At 42.5% G+C, this 14,474-nt stretch overlaps 2 protein-coding genes across 4 annotated transcripts; one reads left to right on the forward strand and one right to left on the reverse strand.

Moving 5' to 3' along the window:
• Nucleotides 1–4,774: 4,774 nt before the first annotated feature.
• Nucleotides 4,775–5,468, reverse strand: Gpxl (Glutathione peroxidase-like). Its single transcript, NM_137549.2, has 2 exons — nucleotides 5,246–5,468; nucleotides 4,775–5,192 (listed from the first exon to the last, which is right to left on the reverse strand). The coding sequence occupies exons 1-2, from the start codon at nucleotides 5,455–5,457 to the stop codon at nucleotides 4,823–4,825; spliced, it is 582 nt and encodes a 193-aa protein (NP_611393.2). The 5' UTR covers nucleotides 5,458–5,468; the 3' UTR covers nucleotides 4,775–4,822.
• Nucleotides 5,469–8,964: 3,496 nt separating this feature from the next.
• Nucleotides 8,965–10,609, forward strand: CG15109 (uncharacterized protein). 3 transcript variants are annotated; one of them, NM_001014534.2, is made up of 3 exons: nucleotides 8,965–9,030; nucleotides 9,140–9,197; nucleotides 9,279–10,609. In NM_001014534.2, exon 3 carries the CDS (start codon nucleotides 9,287–9,289, stop codon nucleotides 10,421–10,423), a length of 1,137 nt encoding a protein of 378 aa, NP_001014534.1. In that variant the 5' UTR covers nucleotides 8,965–9,030; nucleotides 9,140–9,197; nucleotides 9,279–9,286; the 3' UTR covers nucleotides 10,424–10,609. The 3 variants fall into 3 exon arrangements, with proteins under 3 accessions (NP_001014534.1, NP_611394.3, NP_725847.1); NM_137550.3 differs by having other exon boundaries at nucleotides 9,140–9,187; NM_166320.2 differs by having other exon boundaries at nucleotides 9,140–10,609.
• The last annotated feature ends 3,865 nt before the right edge of the window (nucleotides 10,610–14,474 follow it).

Genomic DNA, 14,474 nt, shown 5'->3' on the forward strand with positions numbered 1-14,474 from the left:
ACCCGCTCCTGTTCGCAGGAGCCTGCAACGTGACGTCAATGCGAATGCGCTTCAAAGTTGCTGCCGATGGTGCGTATACGCAATGCCGAAAAGCATCCGCTCGTTTGCCCATCGGACGATGGTTCTTTTACATAACAATGGCGTTCGCCGGGCGCTAAGTGTGACAATAAATTGTCCTGTCAACTTGTATTTATCTATATCGTGACCATTTCCGGTGCCAGCGGGCAAAAGTTTTGTTAGGCGCCGCAACAACAAGTGGCAAAAAGAGGCTCGCTTTATTACCTTGATTCAGTGGTGTCCTTCGGGTTCATTGTCTTTTCTTCTCTACCTCACCCTCTCCCTCGCCATCTCTTTCCTTTTTCAGGATGAATTCCGCTTTGCATGTGTGCGTGAATCCTTTTCGGAGATTTTGCCCTCTGTGCGAGTTCATATTAAATTCGTATGCCTCGCGTGTGCCGCGCAAACAAATACCATCAGAAAAAAGAGGCAGCCCGGCACAATGCAGCACCGTCTCTGGGGCATAATTTGCGTTTAATGAATTGTGCAAAAAGATTTTTATTCACTTAGCCACACACCCAGACACATACACACACACACACACAGACACACGTGCGACTGTAAGCCGCTTAGCGCCATTTTTGGTCTAGCAAATTGAAAAGCTGCATTACGACTGATGGCTCTTCTTCTTTTATGCTCAGTCGGTATTACTTTCCGATCAATTATTTAGTCATTAGTGCTACAATAACCTACTATATGTAAACAAGTGAATATTTAGTGGTGTGCGTGGAGCAATTTGCTTGATCGATGAATGTGGACAAGAAAGAACTTACTAATTAAGATTAATTAATGAGGCGAAGTTTTCAATAACTGTTTTGGGGATTACCATCAAAGCTGAGTATTAAAGCAACTTTAAGAAGGATCTTTTTGCACAAAAATCTGTCAGTTCATCATTTTGAGTGCAGTAACAACGAACAAACGGCAAGAACAATGCTTAACACCACATCAAGTTAAGATGATAACCTTCATGACAACAACACACGCGCCAAACTTTTCAAGATATACGAGTGTATGTACACACAAAGAGCCGGGGCCGAAAAACGAGAAAAACTGGCGGCTGTAATTTACACGCTTTTCCCGGTCGGAAGCCCCAGCCCTCCGCTGTCCTCGATCAACGTCAGGCAAACGCTTTTCCTGATAGCGGACATTCTCCCCGAGCACTGCACACTATGGCATGATACAAACGTACGCCTTTATCTCGACGTCGAGATGCGTAAATGTGCGTGTGTCCCGCATTTAATGCGGTCTGCCTTGGCGATAAACTTTTGCAGCTGCTATATAGAAGGCAGCCGCAATTCGCAAGGCCCTTCGTCGAGCGCCCGCTTTTATTTGGCATTTTTTGGATTGCCGCCTTCCGTTTGGCTCAATCATTTTACGTCTCATAAAACATAAATAGCAATCGATTCGTGAATGGAGTCCTCCCCAAACGACAGTCGGTGGCAGTCTCAAGTCCTCCAGGATCCGTCCAACTCCATCTGACACTGTCATTGTTTCGTCGGCGACAATTTGAATTACCCGTAGCGGGAGATAAAGCCAAAATCGGAGGCCTGCCGCCACTCGATGCCGGCATACTCTTTCCAGTTCGTTGGCAATTTAAACATTTATGAGACCACCAAATGCGATGAGTTGCTCTCTGTTTACATTGCAAAGTAAACAAATGTTTCTGTTCTTGTCAGCGTTTCTTTTAAATGTTTGCGAATTTTCGAATTTGTTTAAATTATACTTTTAACGAACGCAATCCCGGTGCTTTGTGTGAGTAAAATGTAGCAGCAATGTGCAGAGTTTACGTGTGTATTTATATATATTTATTCTTTGTTTGGAATTATTTGTTTTTTACCATATTATATCTCCTAAGGTTTTATTATAAACGGATAAAAACCTAGAAATAATTATTTTTACTATACAATTTGAACTGTCTGATAATAGTTTGCAAATATACAAATAAATATCAAATAGAAACACCTGGGCCATGTGTCCTCGCCGAGAATAAAGGACATTCAAGGTCTATATGCTCATCGATTCCCCGTTGTTCCTGATTTTGCTGTCGTTATTGTTGGTATTTTTTTTGTTTTGTTTTTGCTGGTTGCTCTCCAGGGTAACATTTGGCGGTTACTTTGCCGCGGGCGGCCAAAGTCTATAATGCAGCATTATTTTATGTCGAGCCAAGCAATTTATTGAATTTTCCTCCTTCGTATGTTGAGCTTTTTTGTCTTTCGTTAGACTTCATCTCCAGTTTTTTTTTTTTTTTTTTTTTGTGGGCCAAATGTGTTGAAGTATTTTATGGCTCTTTTGGGCAAATATCAATAAATTTTTAATATGATAAAGTGAGTCAAATGATGATTGAAATCGAGCTACGAATTCGCCTTGCTTATCCAGATCAGGTTTTTTTGCCGGAGTGAACTCTGTTCATTTTGCAGTACTTTCACTGCACAAATTGAATTCAGTGCTCGGTTGGCTCTTTGCTATCCTTGTGGCCTTTGTGTCATTCTATCCTCGTCCTGAGAGTCCTTTTTTTCGCCCGCTCTCTGCCATCTGCCATTTGCGATTTGCCATTTGCATGGCTAGCAAAAGCGATAAGAAAATTGCAATTCCCACTGCACGGACACATGTGACAAAAGGGCTTGGGAAATAAGGGCGTGGTAAAAGGGGTGGGGGCGTGCTAAGCTGCTTAGTAGTGACTGTGCCAAAAAAAAAAAAGAAATCGCCAAATTCAATTGACGCTACTCGAATCAAATCAAAGGCGAATCAATGCCAACTGCCACCAAGTTTCAGAGATTTTAGTATGCAAATTTAAACGAAATATTTAGCCAGCATTAACGCGGCCTCATTCACTCATACGCTCGCACACATTTAATTACTACACCGTTGGCAATAATTTATAATACTAATTAAAATTTCGAACACGCATACAGGCAGACACAAACACATTCGCATAAATAATCACTGGAGAATGGAGAATGCGCCGCCGGCATTGAAAATTTTCATTTGCATGCAGACAACAATCTCGCACACAACCTCCAAAACACCCTCCAATACGCATGAAATTGCGCCTGTGTGTGTGTGTGCCGGTGTGTGCAACCTTTATCAATCAAATGTTAATTAAGTTTCAACTCAGGCAACCGAACAAATGCCAAACCAACTAACAAGCCAACTTTTTCGCCGAGGCCTTTCCACAGGAGCCACCGACGACGACGACGACGACGACGACGACAACGACGACAACGATTCTGTTGAAAAATTAAATTGGTTTGCTTTCGCAGGTTTAGTGAAGGAGGAGGCCACCATGGCGTATGCGAAACAACTTTCCCCACCTTTCCATTCCACTCCTAACAAGCTATCACGCATACGTCCTGGCAGCCGGCATATAAAATGCAAACGTAATGCGTTCATCAAACAAAATTACCCAACTGATGCTCCATCTCCAACGAATGAAAAAACCGGAAAAAAAAACAAAATATGGAATAAAGGGAAAATATATGTATGTCTGCGTAACCGGAAATGTAAGTGCTCTTCTCACTCCGTTCATGATATTGTCTGACTTGTTTGTAATGGTTTTTTGGTTAACATGCGCCAGATTGATGAGTGGCCAAATTGTACACAGCCACAAATTGTGGCAATTTCGGTTACTGTCAACGCTGCAACACACACACACACACATCCAAAGTCTGGGGGCTTTCTTTCACTAACACAGGCAAACTCAAAGGACGAGATCCATACACACGTACAGTCGGAAAGGCGTAAGCATGTGGCAAGTGTGCAGGCACGTTTTTATATTGCAGCACCCAGTAGAGCGCTTGTTTGCATGCCAACGAGGAGTGGCTAACGCAAGAGAAGCCGAATCCGAATCTAAATCAGAATCAGGAACAGCAAACAGGAGCGAAAGGCAGGTTGCAACAGAGACATCCACATCCACTCCAGCCGGAGTCAGGCTCTGTTGCGGTTGCAACAACTCGTTGGGGAATTCCAGAAAGTTGTCCTGACCGGAGGGATTTCGCTTAGAGCTTGGACCAGCTGCATTCCATGCGAGAGCTTTAGCATTAGCACATTTTTGAGCATTTCAAGACAAACACAAACATTTTTGGCGGTTTTTTAATATTTGTGGAGAAACAAAGTCATAATTTAATTTGTTCCATAGCCGCTCTAAAAAGTTATTAAAAGTAAAACTCAAAAAAGTTATCCAAAAGTCCCCTTAGTATAACAAATGTGTATTCTCTTGATGAATAGTGAGACTCCAAGCATCACGATAATTTTTAGGTAGTTTTAAAAATTCGAAACAATTTCAATCGAGTCAAGGGAAATTGAAATTCATGTACATTGCTTAGTTAACACAATTTTGGTACACAATGCAATGTTTGGCTCTTTCAAACTTTTCAAGCAAGTATTGTGCCCGAGGTCGAATGGCATTCAATGCCCCCGCACCGCCACTCGATTGTGTCACACGGGGCGGATGGTTGACGTGACGTGCGCCAAGCTGCAACGTTAACTGCAATTTGATAAAGCAGAGTGACAAGTGCAGCAGAGCAAAAGGTCAGCACTCCAGCAAACACTATCACCTTCTCCACGCTCCTTTCCACGCTGGCCATTTGCAACTGACAGAAGTCAGCGGGAAGGTGACAGGCGAAACCAGGTAAGACCGTCAGAAAGAAATCGCTTGGCATGTGATGCCAACATCAGAAACAGTAATCCCCAATGATAAGGCGTCACAGTTGTCGCAGTTATGGAAGCCAGTGGGCAGAAACGCGTATGTTGCGTTATTTATTCGGACTCATCTGCCGAGCAGCAGCTCTATGTCATCGGTCAGGGCAACTGGTTCCAGTTCGGCGCCATATCTCTTGTGGATGTTTCCCTTTCGATCCACCAGAAACTTGACAAAATTCCATTCGATATCATGCTGGTGGCGCGTTAGGAGCTTGTACAGCGGATCTGCCTGAGCTCCCTTTACATCTATCTTGGCAAAGAGGTGTCCTATGTTGGCTCCCTCCCTGCGCAGGTGATCCAACATTTCCTGGCCATCGGACTCGGGCATTTGACCCCCAAACTGGTTACAGGGAAAGTTTAAAATTCTCAAGCCCTGGTCTTCATATTCCTCGAGTAAATAGCGCAAACCGTTGTACTGAGATAAAGTAAGTCCGCATCTGAAGTAAAGGGTGGGCCAAGTTATTAAGAACTTTCTGTGGATCATTCTTACTTGGAGGCAATGTTGACGATAAGCAACACATGGCCGGCGAATGTATCGAGTTGCACTGGATTCCCAAACGTATCTCGAACGGTGAGAGCGTGTATCGTCAGACGCCATCGCATATCCTGCAAATCCTGTTGCAATCTGCTGCGTGTTTGTAATACTACCACCAAGGCCACTGCAACCAAAAGGCCTGGGAAAAGAAATTCTTTATCGAACATCGTCTAGCGTGCTAACTGCATTTGGGATCGCTAAGTGAAGCTGGGAAAACGCTTTAAGTGAAAATCGATTCGAGAGGCTAATTGTGCGTGAAGCGACTGTTAAAAATCGCATTTAAATGTGCGGCCCTTTCGTTTCGGTGCAGACACACACACACACATACACATGCCCCAAAAAAGTGGCAGCTAAAATTGAATTTGCCCAAAAAGAGCTAAAGTTGCATATGCTGACCCACGAAGCGAGTTGCACGTTAACTTAATGTTAAACTTTTTTTGGCCTCTGCCTGCCACACGAAATGAGAGCACAAAACACACATACACACACACACACACAGATGCACACTGAAAACAACAACAACAAAAAGTTGAACAATCGTAACGAAATAATTGAATTTTCATTTCCGTTTTATGTGTTTACTTCCGCTTCATGGACGCGGCACCATTTTCTCCAGCTTTTCCGTTTGCCCTGTCCATATGTGTGTGTGTGTGTGTGTGTGTGGGCTTGGTGATTTCGGCCTATTTGTATACAAAAGGCAGTCAATTTCTGCCAGCTTGAGGAAACTTTTTAAGTCAATTGTCAAAAAGTTCTTAACATCTTTTCCCCAGCCACGCCCCACTTTTGTGGACTCGGTATGGCTCTGTTTCTGTTTCATTTTCGCTGCCAAAATTGAAATATAATTCGGTAAAGTTGCGCCTCTTTTCGGTTCGGCTTTTCCACTTAGACGACGTTTGGATTTGGGCCATAAATCAATGCCAGGCGAAAGGCGTTCGACTGAAATTGATTTAGAATGCGTGGAATGGGCGTAACTTCTTACGGTCGTCAGTCAAGCTTCTGCACTAAAAACAGTCCGAAATGCCAGTGCATTTTATAGTTTGGCTGCAAATCACTTTTCAAACTCTTTGACACGCAGAAAAATATGTCACACTTTCATAAAGCTAAGAAGGAAAAGGCATGATATATTTTAAAACCTATGTAAACAGAATTATATGGCATTATTAAATGCAAAAACAAGAAGACTATTTACTTTAACGATTTTTTCCCATTAGAAAAATATATCCAACTTAACTCACAGAAGAAAGCACCTTTAATAGATCACAGCTGAAATTGTGATTATCATAAAATCAGCATAGAATGATTGCCAACCGGTTTTATAGCAATAACCAGCGATTATGCTAAAAGACATCTCCGTCAGACTCGAAGTCAAATCCATCGAGCATCCAAGATGATCAACTATAGCGGTTTTGCATATTTGATGCACTTGGCATAAACTTAATAAACTTTGCCCCCAGTTACAGGTTATAAACCCGGCGCACCAAACTCGTAAAGATGGAAGCGCGTTAAAGTCACTGAGCCACAACTCGTTGTTTTATGACCAACTCGATGAACTTGCCGCTCCCCCCGTTTGCCATTTCCATCTGGTTTTGTCTAAGCATCTGCCATCATTCTGGCTTTTGTTGCACCATTTTTCACTATTAACAGTAGCCATAAAAGTAGCGTTTGCGCCAATAAAACTTTTGACATGTGGGGCAGGAGGGTTTCCTTAACGTTTTTTTTTCTTACTTCTAGCCGGGCCAGGTGTTACCTTCAACCTTTGCACCTGAGCTTCTCCAGTTGCGTCTGCTGGTCCTGCATCTCCACTTGTCATTTGCCACTGTGGCCCCAGCTACTTGCTACTTGCCACTTGCGCATTTAATTAAGTTTACGCCGCGCTGCACACGCAAAAGGACGAAGGACGTTATTAATTAAATTCCTTTATACACAGGTTAAGCCAGCCATCCCCTCCACCACCTTTCGCCTTTGTGTGTCAACAATTGGAATATTAACGAGGCAACTAATGAAAGTTTACAAAGCCGGAGTCTTTTCCGCCGAAACAAATCGAAAGGGAAACATTTAATAAAAGTCGCACTCACCGATTTTCCGCCCGAGATCAAAGCAATTGCTAGACCAGTTCCCCTAGCACCACTTGACCCACACGGCGGATGCGTGATTTTCGCTACCAATTATAGTGGATCGTCTTGGGAGCCTTTTTGCAGTGTCTGCGTGCAAATCCCGCCGCGTTGATGCACTGCGGCAAAGGTTTCGGACCCCTAATAAGCCACGACCTTAACGGACTCACACATCAAAGCAAGAGCACGCACACCCACTTACACACTGGCTTATAAGCCCCAGACACGCAGACATATGCAAAAAGGATATGTATTAACTGTACGCATTTAAGCCGCTTGTCGAACGCGCACAAATCCAGAAGGGGAAAATCGACTTTTATTCAATACACTCGAAAAATCAACTTTGGCAGATAAAAAACGAGAAGATGAAAACGAGACAGCAGGATGGACCGGAAAAACGGGGTTTTCGAGGAGTGGGGCTACAATATGCGAGTATAAATGTGCAAATCCCCAATGCAGCAACAGCTGCTGCTCAGCCACGCCCCCTTTCGACCCCCCTCCCCGCCTTCAGTGCACTCGTTTGGCATTTACATTTAAGCTGATAAGGAAAAGTGCCTGCTCCTCGGGGTCCCTTGGTTTACCGCCTCCTGCACCCCAAAATCCACCTGAGCGCCAAGTCGCCTCGAAGGGCGCACACACACACACACACACAAGCACATCGAAGACGGCGATGAGAATTGTTTGTTGAAAATGTCGCCAGTTTATGAAATCGCGTGCGTTGGCAGCAAGGAATTCACATTTGACGCACGCACTTTACATTATTAATGCCTAAAGACGAAGGCGGCAGAAACAAGTTCAAGTTTTAGGCTAAAAAAACGGGAATCGAGAAAGAAATACCCTTTTGAAAGTAACCAAAATTCATTTGATATATAACACAAAAGAAGATATAGTTGTTACATTTTGAACAAATGGGAAATTATAGTTTAAGTCAATAAGTCAATCCATGCAGATTCATAACCTATATTTCATATCTTCGATAATTCTTATATACCTTTTATATCAAAAGTTACATGGAGTAGGTGAGTAGTGCTGTGTGCGTGCTTGTGTGCGTAGAGAAGCATCGATGTTTTGGAAAATGCTCCTGCCATTTCGCAAATGTATCGCATTTCCGTTTGGGTGTTTGCACTTTTACGCTTCGCTGAGAATTTTCCAATTTTTGCTGCTAATATTTATTAATCAAGTAATAGCTACTCACACGCAGGCACACACTACGTGTATGAACACTTGAGCTTGTGCCTGTGTGTGAGTGTGAGGTCGCTTGATTTTTGCACGAAAAATTGATTGGAAATTTATAAGCTAAACTTTTTCCACTGTTTGCTTTTGTTTGCGGCCCACGAAACAAACTTTTTTGGTGTGCGCGGTTGTGTTTTGTTACTTTTTTTTTTGTTTTTGTACCATTGCTGCCATTTGCAGCACTTGAAAAGGTCGCCACAAATGGAAGTGAGTGTGTGTGGAAAATCCCCATCAGAAAAATATTGAAATTCGATTTTTTTTTTCGTACTCTCAGTAACCTTTTACCAGGTCCCCAGCTGTCTGTCAAAGCCTCGCCATGAGGCAGGAAGCATTTCGAATTATTTTCAGTACAAACTTTGTGCCGAGCACACCTAGAACCCACTCCAATCAAATAAAGTAAGTTCAAATTGTAACTATTCTGGTGGAAAAAAATCTACAATAAATATTCAACTCTGAGAATATTTGTGGTCACTTTTCACTTTTTCAACTCAACTGTCTTCCACAGCGCTGCCTATCATGCAATACAAGATGAACTACTTGCTGATCCTTGGGTGTAAGTATACGTTAGTTTTCAGTACCATCTAGCATGCAATTATTTATAATTAATTGCGTGTATTTCAAACGCATCCATTGTTTTGCTTAAGGTGTCCTCATGTTGATGCGGCCGATGTACGGCGATTGTCTGCGCATGAAGCGTTCTCAAGGCGATACTGCAAGTGATTATAATGAAACCACTACAATGGACAATACTGCTTCACTGAGCGGAAAAGCCACCGTGTTGGCCAATAGTACCATTACCACCGCTAACATGACTGAAGCCGCCACATCTCCGGAGCAGAAGATTACTGCTGGACCGGTGCGCAGTATGGGAGTTCGTGGAAAAACCACTAGCTCCACAACCACCACCGCATTATCATCATCACTTGCTGCTGTGGCATCCACATCCTCGCCTCCGGATGCCGGAAAATTTCAGCTAGTGGAGGATCTGCTGGGACTGCGCCGTCCCAAGAGGCGTTTGGGTAGCCTGATGGACGACAGTCTGCAGCCACGACAATTGCACCACAAGCGTCGCCCAGCGGTGGAAGCTGCTGCTATGGCCACCTCATTGCCACCCAACCCTAATCCCAATCTTAATCCCAATCCCAATCCCAATTCCAATCCCTACGTGTACTACAACAAGCTGGTTTCGCCAGATGGCAAGCACGAGATAAAGGAGTTCGAGCTGCTGGCGCCCAACATGATGATTGAGAGTGTGCAGCAGGAGCTGAACTACGGTCCGGAAGTTCTGCCACCGGAATTGGCCGGAGTGCTACTGCTGAATGCAGCCGAGAACACTCCACGCGGACTTCATAATGCAGCACCACTGAAGCACCATCGCAAGCATAAATCCTCGCCGGCTGTGCCACCGATGCTCTACATGCTGCAACAGCTGTTGCAGCCCAATTTCGAGGGAAATCTCTTGCTGGAACCACCAAAGGAGCCACAGCGTCACGTTAGTTCACCCCTCTATCAATTCCTTGATGGCGCCATGGATCTGGCTTTGCGCAACAATCCCGATGTCATCGATCACCTGCTGGGCGATCACCTAGAATTGGAGCTGGAGATGGAAAAAAAGAAGGGCATCAAGGATAAGGCACTAACGAAGAAGGCCAAGAAGGAGGCACAGAAGATGGAACCCAAGGAGGAGCTCATCGTCAGCTGTCCCATTCACCATGAGCACCATGCCAATCGTAATGGCGACGTGGTCGAAGATGATGTCGTTTTGGTGAACGAGTGCCATCTAGTGTGAACCTGAAACGGGCAGCTGTCACAATGTTTCTTAAAAATTTTAGGTTACTTGTTTTTCCGCATTCTTTTTTTTATTTTTTGTTGCTTCAACTGGAAGATGTTTATATTTCTTGCATATGTAAGGAGTGGCGAGACCATTTTTACTTTGTATACAAAAAACAGACAATAAAAACTAAATACACATCATAATAACTATGTTCAGCGGAAGAATATAAAAAATCAAGCTCGAAAGTTGCAATATAATCCTTCGGGAATGCCATCATCGAGCAGAATGGCCATTGTTCCGCCCGTAACAAATATCAAACTTACGCTCCAATCGACACCCGATCCCCTGGGTGGCCTTCTCCTTGAAGTTCTCCTTCGTTTTCATTAACAAAATCGATTTCCTACCTTGAAATGTCCTGAGGGGAGAGGTGGATGAGCGGGAAAATTGATATGCCGAGTGCGACAGTGCAGCCAAACGAGCAAACAAATCTAACATACAAACCCTTGACTGCGGATGAGAATATATCCTCCATTTATAGCAATACATGTGTGTGTGTGTATGGGTGTAGGGGTGGGACATAGCGAACGGAGCCGAAAGGCAAAAGTTTTGCCGGCTGCCACTGCTAAATGCTGCTAATTTCGTATACAATAAAACTAATGTAAATTGCCACTTGACGTTCACTGGGCGTGTAAGTGTGTGCCATAGTATGTGCAAGTGTACTGGCTGCACATACATAGACATTAAATGGGGCACATAATGTGCCGGGAGTCAGGAATCGAGAATCAGAATTCAGGCTTCAGGACTGGGAACACCAGGGAAAGGCAAGCCATTGAAATAGCGAGTGTCATGGGTGCCTGGCCATCAGCATAAATACAAATTTGCTTCACAAATCCACGTATATAATCTATATAAACTGCACTAGATGCCAGCAGTACATCTACATGTGCCAAGCGGAAAAGTGCAACGCAGCATTCGTAAAATTGCGTAGCTCCTTCGACTTCAAGATACATTTGGAAAAATAGAAAGAATGGAATAAGATTGCACAATAATTATATTTGGAGAGTGGTATAAAGATTTAATTATTTAATTAAATATTTATAGTGTTTCATACGTTAACAGACATAAAAATATAATAATTAAAGGACGTACTTGCTTATTTCTAGGAATTTAACATTTATATAATAATTTCTAGTACACTCAAAAAATATCTTATATTTGTTATAGATATAAAAGTAAGGCAAACATTATTTCTCTCTCTGTGGTGGCACTGCCAATGTCCCTGGGGTGTTAACTGGAGTGTAAATGCGAATGTATGTGCAATTCCCGCTGCTAAGTGACCAGGCCCCCTCCAACATAGACCCTCGCACACATATATATTTATTTACAAGTGTAAATAATAAATGCTTGCATCAGCCATTCCGCATTCCACTCAACTCCAAGGTCCTGTCAGCACTGCAAGTGCATTAACTTTTGCCACACTTTCGTCACCAATGCCATTTTCGCTTTAAGTTGACATCTGCGTAAATAGCTTTAAGTTGCGTACAATACAAATATAAATATAAATATAAATATAAATTTCGAGAAAGGCAGGCGGCGACCACTTTCGCTAATCTCTTTGCTTTTGAAATTTATGGCTTCATTATGAGGATGACAAAGACGAGCGTTGCCAGGACATTGCCAGGACTCTTCTGTCAGTCACTCGCTCTGTCTGGCTGTCGGTCTTTCGGTGCCTTTGTTGTTAATGTTATGGTTGTCATTTGGAAGCTTGTAATTACGTTAGCCACAAGTTGTTGCCAAAAGTTGTAATCTAGATTTCATAGTCAAAAGGCGACAGGCAACAACATAAAATTCAATTGAACTGTTGAGTCAGCAAATATCAAATGAATGGCAATGGTGCCTTTAAAATGCCGTTAAAGTCATGGCCCAAGTATCAGGAATCTGCTCAGTAATATATATAAACATTTTTTGGACAACTAAGGGAAAACTTTTCGCAAATAACCAGCAAATAAATTGCTGAATATAAATTGCAAAATCAGTTTTGCTGCTTTTAAGCTCACTCTGGCATTATCAATTTTAAACGAAAAGTGTTTTACTTAACTGGTTTGGCGTTTTTAAAGTGGTTTAATGGTAATTCGATAACCATAATTTGTATGCTAATAAATACAGCAATTGCTGTTAGGTAAAATCAGTTTGGTAATACTTAAATTTGAATGCAAGTGAAATACATTTAAAATTGTTTTTATTGAAATTAAGTATGTTAAATTGGTGTACAGATTGTTGTTTGTGTAAATTGATTTTTTAAATCAATTTTAACATCTTTTAAATATGGTTAGTGTTGCTTAGTTACGCAGTAGTTTTTGTTGTTTTATATATTTCTGAAGAACCTATTATTAACGTAAATATGTGTGTTGTAGGTAGTGTTATTTTTCAAACACCCTGCAATTGTGTACACATTGTTAATATACATTACCTCACTCAATTCATTAAAAATAAATTAATCAACTTATTAACCACTTGGCTTTACGTTAAAGTCAAACGTTGAACTTTGCAGTGCGGCTCAAAAAGGCGGTTATTTTATTTTCGCCCTATTGCCTTTTGCGGCTATCATACATGGCGTATGCGACATGTGACAACAGAATTATGCAAATTTCAGTGTCACCTTCAATTGCATACCAACCGCACGCACACCGCAAAAAAAAAACACATGGACGAAAGGATACAAAGCCAACTGGCAGGAAAAATGGGTGAAAAAATGTTGATTATTTCGCTTGACGAAGGATTGTCGATAAAATGCCGAGCGATGCAGAATGCAGACGTTTCGCAATGAAAACGCTGTGAAAATCAATAAACAAATAAACAACGGCGCGTACAAGTGAGAGCATACATCAAAGCGGCTTAAATGCAAGAAAACTCTATTTAAATTGTCAACAACAGCGAGTCGACGAGGCGTTGTCTAAAGTTATGGCTAAAAGGGAATGAGGTGGTTGAGGCTGGTGAGGTGCACCGTAGATGTATCCTTTAAAGTGCCGTTGGTGCTGTGGTGTGTGTAATTGGGTCGTGTTGTTGCTATTGTTTGCTCGTTTCCTAAGTCAAATTTATTTCAACGCACTTGCAAGTAAAACCGCAAAAACAGAGAAAAGTTGTGTATGTGCGCCTCCTTCTTGTTGCGTGCAAGTTTTACAAGTGCAAAACTTTGCTGTCAGGGATAGTTTATGTGCAAATTTTTGGTTTGGCAAGATACACACAGCTCCCACAGAGACACTATCATCCGCACCTACACTCTGCTACATGGTCAGCAATTTTGCTTGTTGCCATTGTCAGCTGACAAGTCATTTGCATGTACACACAGCAGTCGAACCAACACTCCTGCCATTGCAAACGGCACAAAAAAAAAATGCTTACGAAAAAAGCAAAAAGACAAACAAATCCAACCAGCAGCATACACACACACAAAAAATGCCTTCAACTTGAGGCAGCAACTCGAACTGCCACTATAACAAATTGACCACTCCCTGTTAGCATATAAATCACATTGTAAAAGACAAATTGAAAGATGTTGCTGCGGGCTGCTGTCGTTGCCCCAATCCCATGCAATTAACATGCGTACACAAAATGCATTTAAAGGTCTATGCCAAATTCCCAGCCACTTTGGGAAAACACACAAGGACACTGTGAAAAAATGATAGAGAAAGAAAGAACAAGAGTGAATTCTATAGTTGAGTTCCCGAACTGCTCAAGACGTCTGGTCAAGTATATCTATGGTCGAAAACTATTACAAACCCTTTTACTCTACGAGTAACGGGTATAACTAGTGTCAAGCCATTTTCAAGTAGTCGGCTTACCCATAAAGTTAATCTGGCCCCGCCCATAAAGTCGGCAAATGATGAACTAGCCAGCCTGGCGGCACTCAACTGACCCCCATTGCCCCCTTTTCTTGGTCGCCCAGTGAGAGCAACAATTAAATGTCAAGTCTGCTGATTAATCCTAATGCCAGTATAGAAGGCAGAGGCTGGGAGTGGACGGGGTACTGCCAGATGACCACAGTGTTGTTGTCAAGCCGACGCTG

Source organism: Drosophila melanogaster, chromosome 2R, assembly GCF_000001215.4.
Source record: "Drosophila melanogaster chromosome 2R".
Classification (NCBI taxonomy): Eukaryota; Metazoa; Arthropoda; class Insecta; order Diptera; family Drosophilidae; genus Drosophila; species Drosophila melanogaster.